General features: G+C 41.5%; 2 protein-coding genes and 1 long non-coding RNA gene across 6 annotated transcripts in view; 1 reads left to right on the top strand and 2 right to left on the bottom strand.

Annotated features, from left to right (window-relative positions):
- adgrd1 (adhesion G protein-coupled receptor D1) overlaps nucleotides 1–8,937 on the bottom strand; it is a 69,997-nt gene extending 61,060 nt beyond the window's left edge. Inside the window, exons 1-7 of one of the 4 annotated variants that reach the window (XM_023826987.2) lie at nucleotides 8,328–8,937; nucleotides 8,197–8,233; nucleotides 7,467–7,583; nucleotides 6,213–6,311; nucleotides 4,803–4,925; nucleotides 3,997–4,170; nucleotides 2,236–2,493 (exon numbers count right to left, since the gene is read on the bottom strand). In XM_023826987.2, coding sequence (XP_023682755.2) covers nucleotides 2,236–2,493; nucleotides 3,997–4,170; nucleotides 4,803–4,925; nucleotides 6,213–6,311; nucleotides 7,467–7,583; nucleotides 8,197–8,233; nucleotides 8,328–8,378 — 859 coding nt within the window. In that variant the 5' untranslated portion in view covers nucleotides 8,379–8,937. The remainder of the gene's footprint in view (nucleotides 1–2,235; nucleotides 2,494–3,996; nucleotides 4,171–4,802; nucleotides 4,926–6,212; nucleotides 6,312–7,466; nucleotides 7,584–8,196; nucleotides 8,234–8,327) is intronic. The other 3 variants (XM_023826988.2, XM_023826989.2, XM_072705934.1) reach the window with 3 other exon arrangements.
- A 1,958-nt stretch (nucleotides 8,938–10,895) lies between these two features.
- LOC111851770 (GTP-binding nuclear protein Ran) lies at nucleotides 10,896–21,460 on the bottom strand. The gene is made up of 7 exons (XM_023826992.2): nucleotides 21,352–21,460; nucleotides 20,380–20,430; nucleotides 20,162–20,246; nucleotides 19,540–19,665; nucleotides 18,404–18,591; nucleotides 17,047–17,217; nucleotides 10,896–11,317 (listed from the first exon to the last, which is right to left on the bottom strand). Exons 2-7 carry the CDS (start codon nucleotides 20,413–20,415, stop codon nucleotides 11,273–11,275), a joined length of 651 nt encoding a protein of 216 aa, XP_023682760.1. The 5' UTR covers nucleotides 20,416–20,430; nucleotides 21,352–21,460; the 3' UTR covers nucleotides 10,896–11,272.
- Nucleotides 12,023–14,803, top strand: LOC140581961 (uncharacterized). The gene is made up of 2 exons (XR_011985021.1): nucleotides 12,023–13,633; nucleotides 13,915–14,803. It is a non-coding gene; the product is annotated as an uncharacterized lncRNA (long non-coding RNA).
- Nucleotides 21,461–21,477: the final 17 nt, after the last annotated feature.

Below are 21,477 nucleotides of genomic sequence, written 5' to 3'. Positions count from 1 at the left end.
CAGCCCGTGGGCTCATCATAGACACGAAGCCACTTAGGTTAAACAGTTTCATAACCTGTCATGTTTCTCATTGTTACACATCTGGTCATTTCTGCTGAAGAGCATGGCCGAGCAGAACGGCATCACCGAAGCAGCCCGTCTCCCGGGAACCGAACCAGTAACCTGCCGGGTGGCAAATTCTGCCCCTTAGGTGTCATACTTCCTGCTGCCCGCTTCGCTCAGTGGTGGGGGGCAGGGAGAAGGCCTGAGGGGCCCAAAACTGGCAGTCGACGTGCAGGACGTGAGCAGCATGTGGAAGTCAGAGCTTTGCCATTCCTCTGTGTGACCGTGTATGGAAAACAGGTGCTGCGAGACGGCGACTCTGCCAGCAATTTGCATCGGTGCTGATGGTGTGACCTTTTTCAGGTCACCGGAGATCTGGACGCTAACATTTCAGCAGATGTAATTAGCAACTACTTAAAAATAAATTAATTAGTTGATAGAATACTACCAAATGTACCAGAAACCTCTTGTTTTGACATTGTGGGGATCATTTTTTCAGGTCCCCACAAAGATCTGTGAATGCAATCAAAAAAGTAAAAATGCCAAAAGCGTTGTATTTTGTTTGGTTACTTATGGTTACGGTTAGGGCTGGGTAGGGGTTAAGGTCGTCATGTTGGGATTAGAGTTTTCCCATAGAAATGAATGGAGAGTCCCCACAAAGATATAATTACAAACCTGTGTGTGTCTGTGTCTATATGTGTGTGTGTGTGTATAGTACTGTGCTAGAAGATCAAAGAAAATGCTTAATTAAGCTATCTATCTGAATAGCAAAAGTATATTTTCTCAAAAAAAAGAAAAAAATACAATTTAACATTAATATATAACCCAAATATTAAGAATATCAGCTCTTCTCCAAAAAGTCATTGATGCCTTGTTGGATGGCTAGTTGAACACCACTTTGGTTTTCAAACCTTTCTTCAGGGACACATCAGTCATTCCATGTATTTCTTAAATTAGCTAGATAATTTGATAAGGTTCTGACTAGCCAAGAATTGTGTGGTCGCAAAGTTTTGAAATGGTTAAGCTACATGATATTACAGCTCTATGCCATTTAAGCATAATTTTGCACAGTTCTATATATAAAATATGTAGTATACATGTTCTATATACACATATATTTAGTATTACTAGTATTATTATTATGTAGTATATATGACTAATATGGTACAATAAGCAGGTTTTCCTTTATCACAGCGTTAATTCCTTTCAGTTAATTCAGAATTCCCTTTTTAACCCAGACACGTGATGAGCTGACAACCTGCAATTTGAGTTTTACCAGTCCCCAAACTACACATGGCATGCGAGCTCGCTTACTACATAGCAAAGGCACTGAAGGCACAGCACTCCAGTCAAATGCAACTCTTTTAATGCAATCAACTTTTGGAAGCTAAGGCTTATTTGTAATGGGGCCTGCCGGTTTGCTAGAAGAGCTTAAAAAGAGCCCCATAAACATTTGGAGAGCCCCCCGATGACTGTGCGTATGAAAAACACATGGCTCCCCCCCCCCCCCCCCAACTGAGCACTGTTGTTTAGTATCAATCACGATTGCTCTACCAACATTCTCCAAGGCCCTGACAGAAAGGGGGCTGGAGAGATCAAGTATTTCCCCTTGCAATGGAAAGCCTTGCAGGAAAGAGTGTCAGGGTTTCACCCAGATATCCTAGCAAGCGAATCGCCAAGCCGCACCAAAACGTCCCTTTGCAATTTGGAGTAAATTACGACCGACAACCTCAAGTCTATTTCCCTTCAAGCTTGGCATTTGAGCCTCTTCTACAGGTTGTTCCCCACTGCACTCAAATTAAACAACCTAGAGCCACATGGGAATATCACTATCAAGTTACTAGAAGTGTGAAAGCTTTCACTCCGCCTTACTCTGCTGACATCCTGGTCCCCTTACACTTTTCCTGAATGTCACCGATGCTGCTTGAAGGTTTTGGTTCAGACATTTTTTATTGTCTTATTGTCAGATGTGATATCTATGCACGGAATGTGGCACGTGCCCAGGAGGAAATTACGGAATAATTCTGCCTTTCCAGGATGGCAGACACTCATATCACTGAAGAGGAAATCATGAACATCACAAAAATGACATCAAACGTGGCTTTGCCTGCCTCATCTAAGCAGTCAATGGTAGATGCTTCAGATTTCCCCCTCGTTTCTGGACCTTTAGTGACAAAATGTGCTTTTTCTCACCTGTTGCAGCCTTGTAGTAGAGCCAGATTTCTTCGGGGGACAGGGCCCTCTCCCAGATGACAAACTCGTCGAAGGCCCCCGTCACATAGCGCCTATCCGACTGACTACCGCCAGTCTCGATGACACGGTCTGTGTAGGTGTTGCCATCGTTCGATGACGCGTTGCCTACCGGATCACTGACATTGAACGTCCCATTGATGTAGATGTTCAGGCCGTCCTTTTCCGTCCAGGTGAACAGAAGGTTTGTCCAGTAAGGTCCTAGACACACAAAAAGAAGGATGAGCTTGACCACGAAATGTTTCTACATATAATGCAAGGTGGTAAAAGTACAAATATGTTGCAAATCTTGACCGCATTCTTCCTATAGCAGCGAGGTCCAAAACGCACAAAGATGGGGCAAGGCTTGACTATGTTGTTTTTATGAGCATTTCTTTACTGAATGTATGTTTTTAATACTTCACAGATGCTCCAGTTACAATTGTAGAGTTTGGCGCAATGTCACATTCCATCTCAATGAAAGGAGAGAGGGCAGAAACTCAGATTGGTGGATAGACCGCAATAATGCATTCAGATGAAGAACATGAACCTAAAGTTCAATATGGGCTGCGATGGCTCTCCCTTCAGGGGAAACGCCTGTGTTATTTTTTAGTATTTCTCCAAACATGAAAGGAGCATTCCTCCATCTGGGCTGGCTCTTCTGTCCCCAGTGGGCTTGGGTGTTGTCCTCTAGCAAGATAGTGAAGGCAGAGTCCTGGGATGCCGCTGAACCCAATGCAAGGTTCGTTTACTGCCTGCTGTGAATATCCGTAGACCAGCACATTTCCTGCTGTTGGTTTGTGTGACCCTGAGTTCAGAGGTCCATCGCACACGATCCTCCAGGAAGCAACATTAACATTAAGTACATCTCATTAAGAGCAATACAGTTGGTCACACTTCTTTCTCTTAAATGAGTGTGTGACGGTCAACACAGCCCAAACCTCGACTGGCATAGCAAAGAACCGCGTGGCAGACGAGCATGAACCATGCGTGCCTCTAAGCCCCTAAGATTTGAATGTTTTGATTGTGTTTCACGGAAGAAACAGCAGTTCACTCCATGCTCCGACTGAAAAGCTCTGGATGGCGTGGTGAAATACCTCACTCCTGCTGTCAAAGGTTTATAAACCAATGCCATGGTAAACACCCATGTACAGAACCCGAGTGTTGAAACACACGGCTCGGGGAGCTTGAAAGGCTCAGTCGGGGTGACGGGGGGGGGGGTGAGAAATGAGTATGTCAGCCTAGCGCCATCCAGAGCGCTGCGTGACAGTCTAACATATGAGTATGAAATACATGATGCCAGCACCCTCTTAAAGATCAGGTCAAAGTACCCAGCTCAACTGGGCTATAAAGCGGCATGCAAACTCTGACATGGGAGAGGACTGTCAAACAATTATGTTGCTGTCAATTAAGAGAAACATAAAGCAGAACCACCTTTCAAATAAGCCTTTCCCAAGTTGCAATGAATAAAAGCTTCCAAATGGGCAATCCAGAGAGCTAAACAACATTACATATTAATGTCCACTACTGAAGCCTTTCCCCATGCACTAGACAGGTATTAAACTGCAGAGCTTTTATAAAACTCCATTGATGTTGTCTGAGATGTATTTTTCATGGTTCAGTGAGATCGAAGTTTTTAGATGGAGCATCTGATGAAAGCTTGAAAACATGAACCGTGCATTTTCTTATTCGGAACACATCTCCACCTTTCCCAGATGGAGTTACCTGGTAGCTTGATGTTGGCCTTCCAGTGTCTAAAGTTTCCATGGATGCTGAACTCCACATAGCCACCAAAGGCATTTGCGTAAACTGAGAAGCCGTTGGATATGAACTTGCCGTAGGTGATGGCAAAGCGAGACTGAGCTTCCTGATTCTTCCAGAAGAAGGAAAATGTGATCCCTGTAGAAGCAAGGAAAAGAGAAGCATTTTTAGAAAAATTACACCCTCAAGAATTGGAAGCAGAAATTAAGAGGGAGAATTAGGAAACACCATAACCATAGTATGCATACTTAACTAGGACTAAAAAATTAGGCACGGTACCTTTCCATTTTGCAAGAAAATTTTCAAAATGCAAATCTAACTATGAATTGCAGCAAGATGCTAATTTCCTTTCTGATTGTTCTTTCTAATTAAGTAAAGCTGGAGCCTATGTGTCTACAGCAAGCTGTAAACATACAAGTAAAATAAACAGCTGCAGATACAGACGATGCTCTGTCAGGTCTATTTGTTTATGCAAAGAGAACAAAAACTTTTCCTCCAACTTTGATACACACATCAGGAGAGGCTTATATCTAATGACGCAAAATCACATGGGATGAATGAAGTTATTTCATTTCCTTTGGATAAACTTACACTTTGAACAACAAAAGACACATGCCCTCCCCCGAAATCAACTGCACGGCACTGGAACAAACTATCAAAGCAAGGGTGAGCAGGACAGATCAAGCTGAAACAGAATGAGATGATGAGCTTCATAATTGCATCAGCCCTGACTTGCACCGTGTGCCTTTACCCTCAGGGGTCAGACCTACCTTGCGGTACACATTTGGTTGGGTCACTGATGCACGAATTCTTGTAGTTCCCAAAATGCAGAAATGTGGCCCCAGTGTCTCCATTTACATAGATCCCCTTGTTGACCATTCCTTCCACAATGTCTGCAGAAAGGGAACAGGGCCAAAAAAATATTACTTTGCATGAATATATAAATTTTGAGGCCTTTCTGAGCCACACCTGGTTTGAGTTTTCCCAAACAGTGATGTAATCCATCAAACTCAACTAAGTTTGACTAATTAGGTCTGAGACGTCCAGATTCAACCCCAGATCAAATTAAAATATCATCAAAATGTAAAGATTTCATAAAGAATAAACAAAACTCTGCTAAGAACGGTAATCCACTGATATTCGCTATTTTACTCTGGATCCCCAAATTAACCAAAGTGTTTAAAAATGAGCCATCAGCTTTATCTTTTTCTTGGCAGGCAAACGCCAAGCTTCTCTCACTTCAGTAACATGTCCTAGCTGACAAAAAAACACACAGTAATCCCATAGTAACACATCCATTTATATTGTATAAACATGTGCAAAACTGTTAGAATATCATTTGTTATTTCTATTGTGGGATTGCTAAGCAACTAGAGGTTTTTGCTCATTTGCAGGAATACCAGTACAAGAGAAGAAAGCTTGTTCCTCAATGATTAACATACAGTATTCCCCTCCTTATTTATATAATATGTCTGGTCACAAAAGGCCTTCCATTAATGTGAAGTGGAGTTTAATTATACTGCTCTCTAGAGCTACTTTCAATCCCAGGGGTCGGGAGCTGACTGGCATCGGCCGTGGTCTCAGGCTGCTGCTCCACTTGACCATAGAGACAAACAGATCTCGCTTAAGAAGGACGACCCACACTGTGAGCGGAACTCAGCACCTTGCTGAGGACAAGGCAAAGCATGATGGCTTGTTAATGAGCAAAACTGGGTCTCCATGCTGGGGACGGGAACTGGCTGCTGGTTCCGGTGTCATAAGGAACCTTGGCAGTGTGGTTTTTATCGCGGCATTGAAGCTGCACCGCTTTCAGTTACATAACCAACTCTATATCTGGGAAGAATGTAAACAGTCTAACTTGGTATGGATTGCAGCACTAAAAGGTTAAATCATGAAGTAGCAAGGACTGGTATATATACTGCCTGCAAACTCGTACCTGCAACGGTCTGAAAACCTATATAAGTGGTGGACACCCCTCGAAACTGTCACGAAAGTCACATATGGGTCAAATGCAGAGGTCACATTTCGTTGTTGCACACTGTGTGCTGTGGTGTGTTGACAATGACCACTGATCACTAAATTCTAATTCCAAACAGCAGGTAAACCAGTGATCAGTCAAGGGGAGAAATGGGAACTGCTGAACAAACACTACATTTTCATTGATCAGGGCTGTTCCTCACCTACAGCTGCAGAAATGTTAGTGTAGGTAGAGTCATTGGTATACACAGAGGAAGAGTTATGGAGGTGAGGAAGCACAGTGTGGTTGTGGATCGTGAGCGCTGGACAGGCACATGGGAAGAAAAAAAAAACAGACAAAAACAGAAAGAACAAGGTGATTCAGGTGAACAAACACGATGACCAAAGACAAAACAGACACAAAGACTATACGGACATGCTGAATGGACAACAGGGAGACAGAGACACTCTGTGATGGACAATGAAGGCAGCGTGAAGCACAGAGCAGCCTATACAGTGGGGTTGGGGACACAGAGCAGCCAAACGCCCCCCTTCTCTTCCTACATCTCCATTCTTAAACTAAACTTTTATTTTAAACGATTATTTTTTCGGTTTTGGTTAATTTTTTTCTGGGCACAGATCTCAATGGGAAAACGACATTGAGGTTAACTAGGCAATTGTTGCATAGTTATTTCCATAAAACACCCAGTATTGTTTTTCCTGTATTCAATTTTAAGCAATAAAAAGCAGATCCGAAAATCAACGAAATTCCTGCCTTCCTGCCTCTCATAGTCAATTGTATACATGGCCGACTGTACACAATTCTTATTAATCAAAATACCATTTTTTAAAACGTTAAAAAGAGTTCTTTTACATCAGGTATCCTGGGGGAAAAAAAGGTGGCACACTGAAAATATTATGGATTTACTTTATACTTTTCACGTCTGGAATCGTGCTGCTCTCCATTAAGCAATCCCCAAACGTGCGAATAAAAAAAGCGGCACTTTCAAGACCTTGAACTATCGGAAGCGTGTACAATCACATGTTTCAGGGCCGCTTATATGGGGTAAATTATGCTAATAAACTGTGCTATATTAGGAGTAAACTTGCGATACATATAGAGAGGTTGTGAACGTCGAGGTGTCCTATCCTGAACGGCGACAAAAGTGACTAAGCATTATGTGACAATATGAAAAATGTCCCAAAATGTGCCTGATGATCAGTTTATTTTTCAATAAAAAAACTTTGTTTTCTTTGCATGTTTCATATCTCGCCTGCATGAATACAGCACACATAAATCGTATGAGATTTCACTTAGCAAAAAGAGAAATATTCGCGACTCTTAATCGACAGCGCCCCAAACTCGTTAGGTATAATGTGCGTTAAGCGAAGATGACGGAAAACCGCCACGAGCTACGACGAAACAAGGACAGGAAAATACATTTTTTATGTTCTTAAGTATACGGCTGTTTACATACATATACTACTTCCATTAACATGACCTGTTCTGTTTCCAATCTCGTCCCACAGTCCGTATATGCCCTCCACCTCATCCAATGGCCAGTAATGCGATGCCGCGGCGAGCACCTGCAGGCCTGTAAATTGACAAGCAGAGAGACTCGCTTAATTAGACATTATAATAAATTTTTAAATAACTTTCAAGTGTCGATTTTTAGAGTTTTTTTTTTGTGTTATATATGTTATATGTTATACTAATAGCGAATGTTGTACTAACGCTATACTCTTATTATTGCACTTGAAGCCCTTAAGTTTATTAAAATTACTTAGTTTGAGGTTGAGAATCCCAGATTTCTGAAACTAGTGAAAAGTTTCATTTTATTTAAAAATTGAATAAATGGGTCATATAAAAACAGTATTACTTTCCGATAGTGTTTAAATAAAAGGACGCACAATCAGGATGCAAGCAGTAGATGTACGGAGCTTCAGTTCAACACACAGGTACACAGACGTTTGATTAACATTTTCTGCTTTAAATAAATGTAAAGTGCAACCACTTAAAAATCCTATCACTGAACATTGTTAAGACAATTAAACATTATGCCAATGTCGGCTGTTAAATGCTTATTACGTCCACAAGTTATGGATAGCAAATTTATATATATATGTGATTAAATACAACCGCCCGTGGCAAAATTAACGTGTCTTTATTAAAGAACTGGAAAATAAAAGTTTAAATAAGAAACTCACCAGGATGCTTTAAGGTTCGTTCCACTCGACCATGAACCTAGAAGCAAATGTATAAATCCACGTGTCTACAATGAAAACGTCCTCAGTTTTTAGCAAAATAAATTGTGTTGTATGTAAAGAACAAAAATTACCTGGGTTAAAGATAGACCCGTGATTAACGTTAGCACTCTGTACAATTTCATACTTAGGCTATTTTTAATGATTAAGCAACGCGTGTTTCTGTATGAACCAAGATTATACTTTTTAACCAAGTCCCTCAAGCATCAGAAATCCAGGAAAGAACACACATTTTCCAAGTTGGAAATAGTTTACTGCTGTCGAAAAAAAAGTCGCTAAAAGTATCAAACTTATATCGATGTATAAATATTTATGACAAAATAACCCCTGTATCCCAAAATAATTATCCCCAAACACAATAAAAATGCAGCAGAGCCGAATCTTTAAACTTTCACATCATCATTAGTAAAATACCCTGATTCTTTGTTTGCGTAATTGCGCAGATTTGTAATCCGTTACTTGGGAGGCTACCCTAGACCCAGCGCTGGACTGGTAGCGTCCCTTTACGATCCCCGCGGTCCTGTGTCGGCTTTCCACGTAGTTACGGGCTTTTCGGCTGTTCAGTGTGAAGATCGGCGCGCCGTCACGTTGGGTGTGGAAATTCAAATTCTGATGTCATGTTTCGGACCGAGTGTGAGGTGGCTCTGAGCACACCGTCAATCTGGAAGATGTGACTGTCACCCCGAACTGTATTTCAGCCGCGAACACATGTGTTGCAATATGCAACCATGCGTAGTATATTTTATTTTACCATTTTTTTCTCCCTAAAAGTCAAACATACATTAGGCTAAATTATGGCATCAGTGGACTGGATAGTTTTGCAGTACTGGAACCAAAGACGGCAGTTGCTAAAATCCCTTGAGTAATAGGAAATGATTTATATGTACAAGGTATAACTTAATTTATGCGTTCAGTCGTAAGAGAGCAGAACAGTGGTATGAGAGTCATGTGTTTCACATATGTAGCCTAGTTGTCAATCAAATAACGCAAATCCCATGCAAGTGTAATTCAGTGTTATATAGAGGATTACTTTTATTAATTGAAACAATAGGATATATTTTGTAGATTAATTATAGCCATAAAATCAGACCTACCTCCCAGGGCCGTGGCCAGGGTTTGAAAAATAGTGAGGTCTGGGACCGGGGGTGTTTGTGGGTCTCGGTATTGATACCGTCACCGTCAAAAGCTGTTTATTTTATAAGTAATTAGTTAAACGTTAGTTAGCCTAATTTTTTATTCAGATGAATATTTAGCTTCAAATTTTTTTTTTAGCTCTTAAAAAATGACCGAGGTGACCTCATAGCTGGCTGCGGCCCTGCTACGTCATATTTTATAGAAGCAAGGGGAATATCATCAAACAAATTTATCTATGTAAGAGGTCTAAATGTAGATGTAGGCTATATACGGAAGTATTTGCACCGTATTAGGCCTATCGATTATCTATTCCGACCTGAAAAGGAATGACATACAGAACGAACCGAAGTTTTAAAATAACGTTTTAATATTATTCGTGTTTATTTGCATTACTATATGATTGTGCTCTACTTTTTAGTTTCAATATAGGCCTATATCAAACATAAAAGGGAAAACCTGAACATTTTAATATCTGAATTTGTCATATCGCCACATTTAGTGCTTATGGAATGAAATCTTACCGGACATGTTTAGAAGGTTAAACGGCGCCATCGTGTGACCAACATGGCGAGCAAAAAAAAATAAATTGATTTTCAGTCTAGAAACGAACTCTCATACACAGGGCTGCCAACTCTCACGCATCTGGCGTGCCGCTGACGCAAGAAATCTTACGGCAATTCTGTATTATTCCATAATTAACTTAAAATTAGCTACTATTTACAAGGTAATAAACTGTTACATGTAAATGCGCGTGCAGACTTGTCGCGAAATGAAAATCTCACACCTGCCAGCTAACCAACCCTGGCATACAGCTACAGAGCATAGTGTACATATAACGTAGAGTAGGGGCAGAATTCCATGAGGACATGCAACAATGCCAAGGGAAGCAAAGTGCAGTGGAGGTGTTCATTTTAGCAGGGATACAAGAACCACTGAGGATTGAGAAAATGGCACAAGAAAGCCATAACTTCAAACATCACTTCAAGTGAAATTTATATGATCTCCCTCCCATACTGGCACCTCCTTCCAGTGCTGCAGTTTCTTCCCAATATCCAAAAACCATTGTTTTGGGCATCGCAGAAACACCCATAGTGTAACTGGGCATTGCATCCAGAGTATTCACTGCATTGTACCCTGCACTTCAGAGAATAGCCTCCAGTATCTCTACAACACTCCAGGACATTAGTGATCATGGAGGATACATGGAGAGTAAAACCTCCGGGTCCAGATCATTCGAGCTGAAGTAACTGTACTTCTACATAAAGATAAAATGGTACTAGGGATTTCCCAGGGCCCAGAAAACCCAAGGCCTCGTTTTTTGGGAATGCTCCCAGGAAAAGCATCTTACCCAATAAACCACCATTAAAGGGAAGATTTAACAGCACTACACAGTCACGTCAAACCAACAAGGGCAACCAGGACGAAGGCCAGCACAGAACACCTTCAGCCAACCAAGCATCAGGAATCCAGCTAAGAGGCTGATTAAACATAAGGGCAACGGAGCCAAATGCTTTCACAACTGAAACAACTTTATTGAATTAAAAAAAGGAAAATAAAATGGAATGAAATGCCACAGATGTGTACAGTTTATTGCAGAAAGCTTAAATTACCAGAACAGGGGAAGAGAAAATGAAACCTAGATTGTAACAGTCCAAAAAAAAAAAAAAGGGGGGGGGGGGGGGAAGCCAAGTACGTAATGCAGGCCCAGAGAGGAGAAACCATTTGTTCTTCAGCTGCACAGGTCACACTGCAAGGACTCTCCACCCGTCAGGGACCATGTGAAGCGCATGTAAACGCTGCGTCAACGTAGTCCAGGGCCGGAGCAGGGCTGTGTCCTCCCACAGCTGCCTATAAAACTAGGCGGCCTGTGGCTCACAAGTGCCCCCTACAGGTCGTCCTCGTCATCTGGCAGAGCTGTGGACTGGGCCACCTAGGGAGCAGGAGAAAGAGGAGGAGAAGGGAGGTTAATCAACTACTTAATGGTCTTTCCAACAATTTACTTTATAAAAGGTTCAGTAGTGATGACACCGACAAACCAGTCAGCTATGGAAGTTTAGCCAAAAGGTCAAAGACCAAACATAAATGCAACTTAAGATATACTGGCACTGTAATGGCAACAGCTTCCAAATTCATTAAATAATTTCTGAGACATTAGAAGCAGCTCAATAAAACCTTTCCATTTACAAGGCTGTCAGACATTTGGTTATTTTCACTGGCTGCCTGCCAGCCACCTCTGTTGGTAGCTTCACTGTAAGGACAGAATTCTTAGGGTTGCCTTATTAAGCAGTAATCCTAAAACTGTCCACCTTCAAAATCCAACCGCCAGTCTTATGACGCTTCTCCAGTCACCAAGAATCAAGCTGTACCCAAACCAAACCTGCACTGACATGGCACTGCTTACTTCAGTGTCAAGGGAGGGGGGGGGGGGGGGGGGGGGAATAAATAAATAAAATACATACAGTGGTACCTCAGAACTAAAATTTAATCCGTTCAGAACTCCGGAACGAATCCTAAAAAGTTTGGAGTTGTGATCAAATTTTCCCCATAAGAAATAATGGAAAACCAATTAATTGGTTCCCAGCCCCAAAAATATGTACACCTAAATGTTTTTTTTTTGGCATTTAAACTAGGGCTGTGCAAAAATATCGATACATCTAACTATCGTGATAATTTCTTTTACGATAGTGTATCGATAGTCAAACCTCAAGTATCGATCCAAGTTGTGCCAAAAAAACTCCTCCTCCGCTCCAATAGATGTCGCTAACTCGCTATCAACAAAACACTAAGCAGTACGATATCAGAAGTAAGCAAGACATGAGTGAGCATGGCGGACAATTTAAAAACGCCTCCAGCTTTTAGAGCTGACGTGTGGCTGCATTTCGGTTTCAATACGATACCAGGGAGTACCGAATTAGACAAAACAAATGTCATTTGTAAGCTTTGCAAATCTATCTTAAAATATTCAGGAAACACTACGAACTTGCGTTATCACTTAACAAGACACCACGCAGATGAATTAGCGGCACTGCGACCTCAGCCGAAACCTCTTGATTTAAGGCAAACTACACTGGATAACATCACTAACAAACTTCCGTCTACCTCAGCTCGCGCAAAGAAGATAACGGAATCAGTTGTGCATTTCATTTGTAAGGATTTGCGGCCGTATAGTGTGGTTGAAAATGCCGGCTTCAGGCATATGGTGAATACTATGGAGCCGCGCTACATGATCCCCACTCGCAGACACATAACGGACGTAGCAGTGCCCACAATTTACGAAGAGGTAAAGCTACATGTCAAAACATCGCTTGCCTCGGCAGAAAGAGTGGCTCTGACGTGCGATGCATGGACCTCCAGAGCAACTGAGTCGTACGTTACGATTACGTCACATTACATTTCAGATGAGTGGGAACTCGTTTCACATGTTTTGCAGACACGAGCAATGCATGAGAGCCATACTGGCAGTAACATTGCAGAGTTACTGAAAACTGCATTGGAGGAATGGGACATAAAATGGAAGGACCCTGTCGTCGTAACAGACAACGCGTCAAACATGACTGTAGCAGCACAGCTGGCCGGCATGTTGCATGTAAAATGTTTCGCGCATGCCATCAATTTAGCTTCACAGCGTGCACTGAAGCTCCCATCAGTCGCGCGTCTACTTGGAAGAGTGAGACGCATAACCAGTTTTTTTAGACGCAGCACTACAGCCAGCCACGTACTGCAGCAAAAACAAAAGCTACTACAGCTGCCTGAACACAAACTTATGACTGACGTAGTTACGAGGTGGAATAGTGCTTTTGACATGCTGCAGCGGTTTCTGGAGCAGCAGCCAGCCATTTGTGCAGCCCTCCTCTCAGGTGAAGTGAGGAAGACTGAGAAGGACCTCTGCACACTCAATGATTCGGACATAACATCTGCAGAAGAAATTGTCAGCGCTCTGAAACCTATGAAGGTAGCTACGCTTGTCTTGTCAGAGGAGAGCACCGCAACCCTATCACTTGTGGCACCACTCCATGCCCAGATGATCCATGATCTACAAGAGAGCCCCAGTGAGTCCACCATGATAAAAGAAATTAAATCTGCTATATGCCTGGATCTAAACAAGAGATACTTGGATGATGAGCAGAAAGATATTCTTTATGTGGCCTCAGCTATGGATCCCAGATTTAAGGCTTTGCCCTTCCTGTCTGATGACAAACGCCAGGACATCTATGTGAGAGTCATTGCAGAAGCTGCAAGGTGCCAGGTAAGCTTTGCCAATAAACATTAGAATTCATTGTCAGTTAGACAAGCAAAAATATATATCTGTTCACATTTTCACATTAAAAAACATGATATATTAAAATGTAAGATATTTATTTTTAAATGTAAGATAAATTAGTTAACAACAACATAAATATATATATATTACATGGAAACTTAATGACCTAGAATTGTCACTGTTCTTATTTGGGACTATTTTTTGTTTCCTTAATTTCCATAAAATCAAAGCTAATTTTGGTGGGGTTTTTTGTTGTTTTTTTCCAGCAGAGAGAGACTGGAGTGGAGGCAAGAGAGACTAATGCAGATGTGGTGCCAGAGGTGGTGGATGTTCAAGGTCCTGTGCAAGAGGACATCCCATCCAAGAGACCCAGAGATTCTTTTACTTTAGCTGATCTACTTGGACAAACATATGGTGCAGTGAGACCCTCACTGAGAAAAACCACACATGAACTGGCAGAGGAGGAGATGAAAAAATACAAGGAAGCAGCACCCCTGTCACTTACTGGAGCCAATCCACTGGACTGGTGGAAGCAGCACCAAAACGAGTATCCACTCTTGTCACACCTTGCAAAAAGATACCTATGTATCCCGGGCACGAGTGTCTCCTCAGAGAGAGTTTTCTCTACCGCAGGGGACATAATCACAGCACAGAGGAGTGCACTTAGCCCAAAACATGTTGATCAAATTCTGTTCCTGAGCAAAAATCTAAAGTAGGCCTGCTATTGTATCCTGCTTGTTGTTGTTAACTTCAGATGGTTCTACAGTCACTCAGGAATGGTACATTTACTTACATTCAATGTTAATATGTAATCATTTATTAGTTATCAAAATATTTTAGACACTTAAGTTTCTAATAGTTTGGAGGCAAAAGATCGTTTTTGGTCTAACAGTTTGGTGACAATGAATACCTCATATTAGAGCATTTTGTTCCAGTTTTATGTTTACTTGATGCACTTTAATTTTTTTGCCACTTACTATTTTAGTTTTATAAATTGTTTATTTAATTTATATGTAACTTTAGTGGCATATACATTTTAGTTGAATGTTTAAGTGTTAAGTTAAGTGTTTAATAACAATATGGACTTCAATCACACTGTGCCGTTCTAACTTGGAATTGGAATGGATGGAAAATAAATTGGAATTGGAATTTTAATTCGTCTGCCTACTTTATCAAGTTGTCAATATAATGTGACACACATATACTAATACAAACTATTGCAATATATCACAATATGTATTGTATCGCAATATATCGCGATATATCGTATCGTGACCCATGTATCGTGATACGTATCGTATCGTGAGGCCCTTGCCAATACACAGCCCTAATTTAAACACAAAATGAACCGGATAAAACAAGAGCAGCATATACTGTACTAAACACATCTAAGGACATTTATCAAAACAGTAATTTGTAAAGTAAGAAAATAAATGTATCCAAACAATGTGTCCTGCCCTGATCGTCCGCTCCTTCCGTGTGCCACGCCCCCTCATTAACCCCGTGTGGAATCCCCATGTGATCAGCTGTTTCTGGTTGTTGTCATTAGTCCTCTGTATTTCGTCCGCGTTTGTTTGTTTCCCCAGTCCGGTCATTGTATTGTCCATCTGCGTTTTGCCTGCCTTACCTGTAATTAAACCCCGTATTCCCCGATACCCTGACGTCTGCGCCTTTGTCTCCGTCCCCGCTCAGCACAAAAATATTATAATTAAATGTATTAATGGTTTATTATTAATAATAAGATAATGAATAAGAAATCGTTATTTTTAAATGTATTTTATAATATAATAATTTCTGTTACTGTCTATCATTGTCTAAATGTTATTTTTACTGTCTAAATATATGTATTCAGTTAGTGTAAACATGCACGGTGCTATCACAGCAAACGCGAGGCTGAGACTGAAGCTTTACCCTTAGTTCTGCTGACAAACACGCCACATGACTCATTTCCCCGCACGTACAAGTTATCTTAGGTCAGCGTTCACGGTTTGACTTCTGAGATTCAGATCGAGCTCTAGGTAATTTTTTTCTCGAACTGGTTGGTTTGACTTAGGTACCACTGTATACACTAATTTGCACCTTTGCAGGTATAATTACTTGTCACTGAGGCTGTACCCTCAAGGGCCTGCCAGTTGTACCCTAGCTATAGGAAAATGTACCTTTTAAGGCACAGAACAACACGGCAATACCAATAATCTGCATCAATGTGCATGGATTATCTGATGGACAAAGAGCATATTCTATATATTATTCATTATTAGTATCATCGCACATCACAAAATATCGATGTACCAGACACCTCAACATTTTCAGCCGCCTATTAAAAGTACTAGAGAATAGATGAAAAGAATAGGTTCATAATGCAAATTTATGCAAACTAATGCTAATTCCGGTAGCAGTTGATGCCAATAACACAACGATCCTCACAAACTTAGTAGCAGAAAACAGCACATAGTAAATCATGACGTACACCTTGTGAACAGTAAAAACGCATTTCATTTTAGGTCATTGTTGCTGGCAACACCTTTACCAATTCAACCCTTCTGTAGAGGAAACTTGAAAGTGAGCTGGACCTGTGCTGTAGCTAGTCTCTTCGTGGCACAGAACGGGTATAGGTCTGGTATGCCAAATATTATCACCCCTAACAGCTGTTCCATGCCATCATAGGGGGCCGCCTTTCAGACCTCCCTCAGTCTCACTCTTTATTGTGCAGCTATCATGAACTTCACTGGAGTATTCCATTTCACATTTGAACATATACCTTCATACCATGGCAAGTTCTGAAAGGGTTGCGAAGCATTTTAAAAGCTAGCAAGCTCCTATGCCGATCCCCGATCAGGATTCCCCAGCTCCAATACTTGAATTAACCTACATAAACAGGTCTTGGGTCTGCAAATGCTTAACACAAAACAAGTGAACTCAACCAATCCAAGAAGCCAAACCACAGATGAGTAATTTAAAATTCAAAGGTACATCCAATCAGATCTGTGCCATAGGCAGATTGATGTAAATTGAAGAGTCCACCACACGCTTCATCATAGTGTTAATTTAGACCTATACTTGATATAGGGTCACAACTGAACTGGCATGGTAAAAATTGGGTGGCGGTACCAAAATAAATCAAATAAAATTAAAAAAAAAACCCAACCACATGCCTCCGGATGTCTGACAAACTTCTACTCCAGTTACTTTTTTGAGACAAAACTGTGGTATGGAGATGGAGGTGTTTATATAGTTTATATACAACCTACAAATTTCCGTTCGGGAAATGTTAATTGTAATATTGCCATTTTCAATGACTAGTCAACACAAAATCAGTCTAAATATTTACACATGGGCTCTGGAGGTGACAGAATTAATAGCAACAGCGTCCGCTGCATCATAGCTGCACAACCCACCTGTAGATCCTCCTCATACTGTTTGGCCAGCTGGGGATCCATCACCACCTCCGGAGGCGCCAAGGCCGGCATCGCCACAAATTCCAGGTTGGGGTCTCCGATCAGCTTCCTGGCCAGCCACAGGAAGGGCTTCTCAAAGTTGTAGTTGCTCTTGGCAGAGATGTCATAGTACTGAGGAGAAGGTTAGGAAAGGTTAGAGGGGATGCTGACACTGAACTTATTTCTCTGAACCTGCTGCTCTCAGCCTCAGCGCCACAGACAAGGTGGGCTCAGTTAAGACCAAAGGCCCTTTTCCACTGGTATACAGGAATTGAGCCATACCGCGAAGAGACTAGTTACAGCACAATTACAGCTCGCTTTGGTTTTCCCACTACAGACGGGTCGGGCCAGAGTTTGGACAGAGACAGTGATATAAAATCGAAGAGATGCTTATTCACTGTTCACAGGTGAATTTACTATGTGCAATTATCAGTCGCCATGTTATGAACGTATCAAACACTAGCGTAATTAACATTTTCTTGCATAAATTTGCATTGCAAATCCATTCTGTTCAGTTGTTCCATTGTACCTTTTTAATTAGGAGGTTGGAAATTTAAGTTGAGTTATCAAGAATGCATCAATACGTCGCAATGTGCGATATTACTAATAATGAATATATATATAATATGTGTTTTTCCTTCATATAACCCATGCACACAACAGTGATATGTCTGTATTTTCACCAATGAGATGGTAATGATGCAACCAGCTCAGCAAGTAAGCAGGGCCATGTCAGCGGCTCGTATGCTTTCCAATGGAAATCTGCAAGTTCGTAGTATGGCTCGGTTCTTGGTGGCAGTAGAAAAGCACGAAAAACCTGGTCCACCATAATTCAGAGAAGACCTAGACAATCATTCTGGAGCAGCTGAAAATGTTTATCCATTCAACTCATAACTCATTTAAGCCTACATCAGGTTCAGGATCATTGAACTTGCATTGATCCGTTTTTAATCTAGAGCATGTGTAAGTTTATTGCCATGACTTGTGTGATTACTGCCCTTGGCAGACTCCCCATTAGGAGGGATAGTAGCCCCTTATGGAGATCCTCCTTCACATTGCATCTCATTTGTGTAATATGCGGTAAATTTAAACTGAGGCCGTGCCAATTTTAAGCATGCCAAACAAAAACACCCCAATTTCCATAACTTGTCACGTTTCAGTTCCTTTGGACAGGTTCTTAGAGTACCTTTACCATCTTAGAATCACCTAGTTTCTTCTTTTACCAACCCAGGTCATCAGGATACAACAATCCCGATTAAAACCTAACATGACAGTAGATACAGCATGTTTCAACAACGCACTGCAATGACAGACTTACCTGAAGGTTCTTCTTTCTGTGGAACACTATAGCCTTTGCCTTGACCTTCCTGTCTTTGATGTCTACTTTATTTCCACACAAGACAATGGGGATGTTCTCACATACTCGTACCAGGTCTCTGTGCCAGTTAGGAACGTTCTTATACGTTACTCTGGATGTTACGTCAAACATAATAATGGCACACTGGGCTGGAAGGAAGAAGGGAGGGGCGAGGAAAAGTACTTCAAAAACAACATTCCATTTGAACTGTCTAGGCAAACAGTGGCAAAAGAACATTTACTAATTTTTCAGTTCAACAACTTTAACTTCTTCCCCCACCACCAAACACAGACAGACACCTAAACATGATCCAGGCATCACATATGAGCTTAGTCATTACTCTGAGCAATTTATCACATAGTTTGGATCCATTACTGAATAGGCAAGCACATTAGTGCCCAAAAGCAGTTTTGACAAAACGGCGGACCCATATACCTTACTTGTGATACCCACATAGATTAATCTCCTATCCAAATAGCCAACTGATTAAACCGGCAAAGTTTGCCAGGGCAGTATTGAATGTTAAAGATGCGCTTGTTGTAATAACTTCCTCATTCACAAGTTTGAAAGCATACATGGAACATCACAACCAAGTGGCTGGCATAATGTACAGGAACATCTACGCAGAGTATGGACTGGAAGCCCCAACTGAAATGACTACTGACAATTAATAGCTCTCATAACTAGCACAAGCAGGACACATAAGACTAGGCCTTGAGGTTAATTTGAGCTCGACTTCCACATGAGTATGGGGAATTCCCAAGTGTAGTGGAGATATTTACAACAATGAACAAAGCCAAGTGTGATGGCAGAATGAAATAAACAGAACACCAACTATCCAGACACAGGAAGTTCCCACTCTAATGACCTATATGATGCAAACAGAACAGGTTGTGTCCCTGAACCTGGTGAAGGGAGCAAGTAGAATCAGGATTCTAGAATTTCACGGCAAAGGCAGCAATGACCCCCTCGATTGTACAGTCTCACAGCAATATTTTAGCATTAGAAGCATATTATTCATATCTCAATTGTCATGTGCAGAATACAAGCTGGTAAATGCAGAGTAACACAGTTGCAGCATTTACGTTAAACCTTACCCTGTATGTAATACCCATCGCGAAGACCTCCAAACTTCTCTTGCCCAGCTGTATCCCACACGTTGAATTTAATTGCTCCTCTGTTAGTGTGAAATACTAGAGGATGGACTTCAACACCCAAAGTAGCTGCAAAACAAAGGCTACAAGTCACCACGGTCCTCATGGGTAAAGCCCAGCATGTAAACCAGACGCAGCATGTCCATAAGCAGATCTGTTGAGCTGGACAATCAGAATCCCACCATTCCCAGCTATGCCACTCATAAATGCCAGAAATATGGTTGGAATACGTGGGGGGTGGGGCTACTAGGCATACCGTGAACCTTGGACAGAGGTCCTCCCTCTCCCCACATTAATCACCAGAAAGGATTAGCTCCGCCCCCAATTCATTCTAGCTCAGGGATATTCAAATCACGGTCTTCAAGGTCCAAGCACTGCTGGTTTTCCAGCCTTCCTTTACCTGTCAGTCAGGTGTGAGGCCTCTGACCAATCAGAATCAGTAATTTTTAAACTAACTACCTGGGACCAAAATAAACAAATGTTGAAATCATGCCATAAATAATATAGAAATCATACCTTCATGTAAGCATGAAACAACCAAACCATTTTAAAAGCATCAGCTTACCTACATATTTCTTCTCGAACTCTCCAGTCAGGTGACGTTTCACAAAGGTGGTTTTACCAGTACCACCATCACCAACCAGTACAAGCTGGGGGGAGGGAAAAAAAATCCATATGCATTTCAGGTCAGACATGCTACCAAAGCCTAGATCATTCCCTTATGGAATGACAAACCAGGGACTCTGAAGGACCAAAACATAAAAATAAAGATAATTCACTAACCTTGAACTGAACTTGAGGTTCCCCTTGCATTGCCATTGTTTAAGATTTTACCTGTAATCAAATCAGAACATGCACATCATAAGGTGAAAACGCTGCATCCCGGACCTGTGTCCATTAACAAATGACTACACAAATCTCATCTGCCAGAGATAAAGGCCCGCACATGCTCCCAAGGCATGGACTGGGGCAGGCGATGATCAAGTTGCAAAATGCTCAAACAATTCAAATAAACCATATACAGTTTACATTGTGCTTAGCCACTAATCAGTCAGTGGCCCTGGGCTTAACCTGGGCTACAGTAACTCACTTAGGAAGATTTGTATATGAAAAGGTGCGGGACTTTTTACGATGGTAAATTAAAAATCGCCCCCGATCCCTTAATCTCCTGCGTCGCATTCTTTGACCCAGCCACAGTCCACCGTGGCCATGCTTTCGAAGAGCACGAACAATAGCTTGCGGATGTAGCTATCTAGCACAAAATAATGACGTCCATTAAGATCAAGTGGGGGGAAAAAGTCAACAAAACACCATTCTATTCTACAGAGCACTAAGATAAATGACGGAGTGCGAGACACCTAGCCTAATACACGAGGTTACGTTTGCAATTATTTATCTAGGTCACGGTGTAATTTCATGGAAACTCTTACGTGCCCCGTTTCGATTATAGTCAAGGGAGAGTGTTATACTCAAGAACAATGTTTTAATACTCTTTAGCTTGCACCGGAGCCGCCGTCTCATTCCCCATCAAAAAGCCCGCCAACTAGAAGTGTACTGAGATAGCTACCAGGTTCCAATTCAAACAACGAGACAGTAACGCGCTTAAAGTGGTATCCAGAATAATCAAAATGTAGCAAGAGTGTCGAGCATCATAATAAAAAGGCCAAACTCAGTAGATACTTTTTTCCATTGTGTACCGATTATTCAGATGTCTATGATTACAGATGGATTAAGGGTTTCTTTTCTGTTGCTTACCTTTCTGTTGAGAAGCAAGGCTCGTACGGAATTTCCGAAATAAAATGGCTGACGCGTTTTTGAAATACCCCGACCACACACCCCTATCACGTGTATCTGTATCTCCATGGCAACTCGCGGTAAGGC

Source organism: Paramormyrops kingsleyae, chromosome 2 (genome assembly GCF_048594095.1).
Source record: "Paramormyrops kingsleyae isolate MSU_618 chromosome 2, PKINGS_0.4, whole genome shotgun sequence".
In the NCBI taxonomy this organism is placed as follows: Eukaryota; Metazoa; Chordata; class Actinopteri; order Osteoglossiformes; family Mormyridae; genus Paramormyrops; species Paramormyrops kingsleyae.
This window is presented reverse-complemented; position numbering and strand designations above follow the sequence as displayed.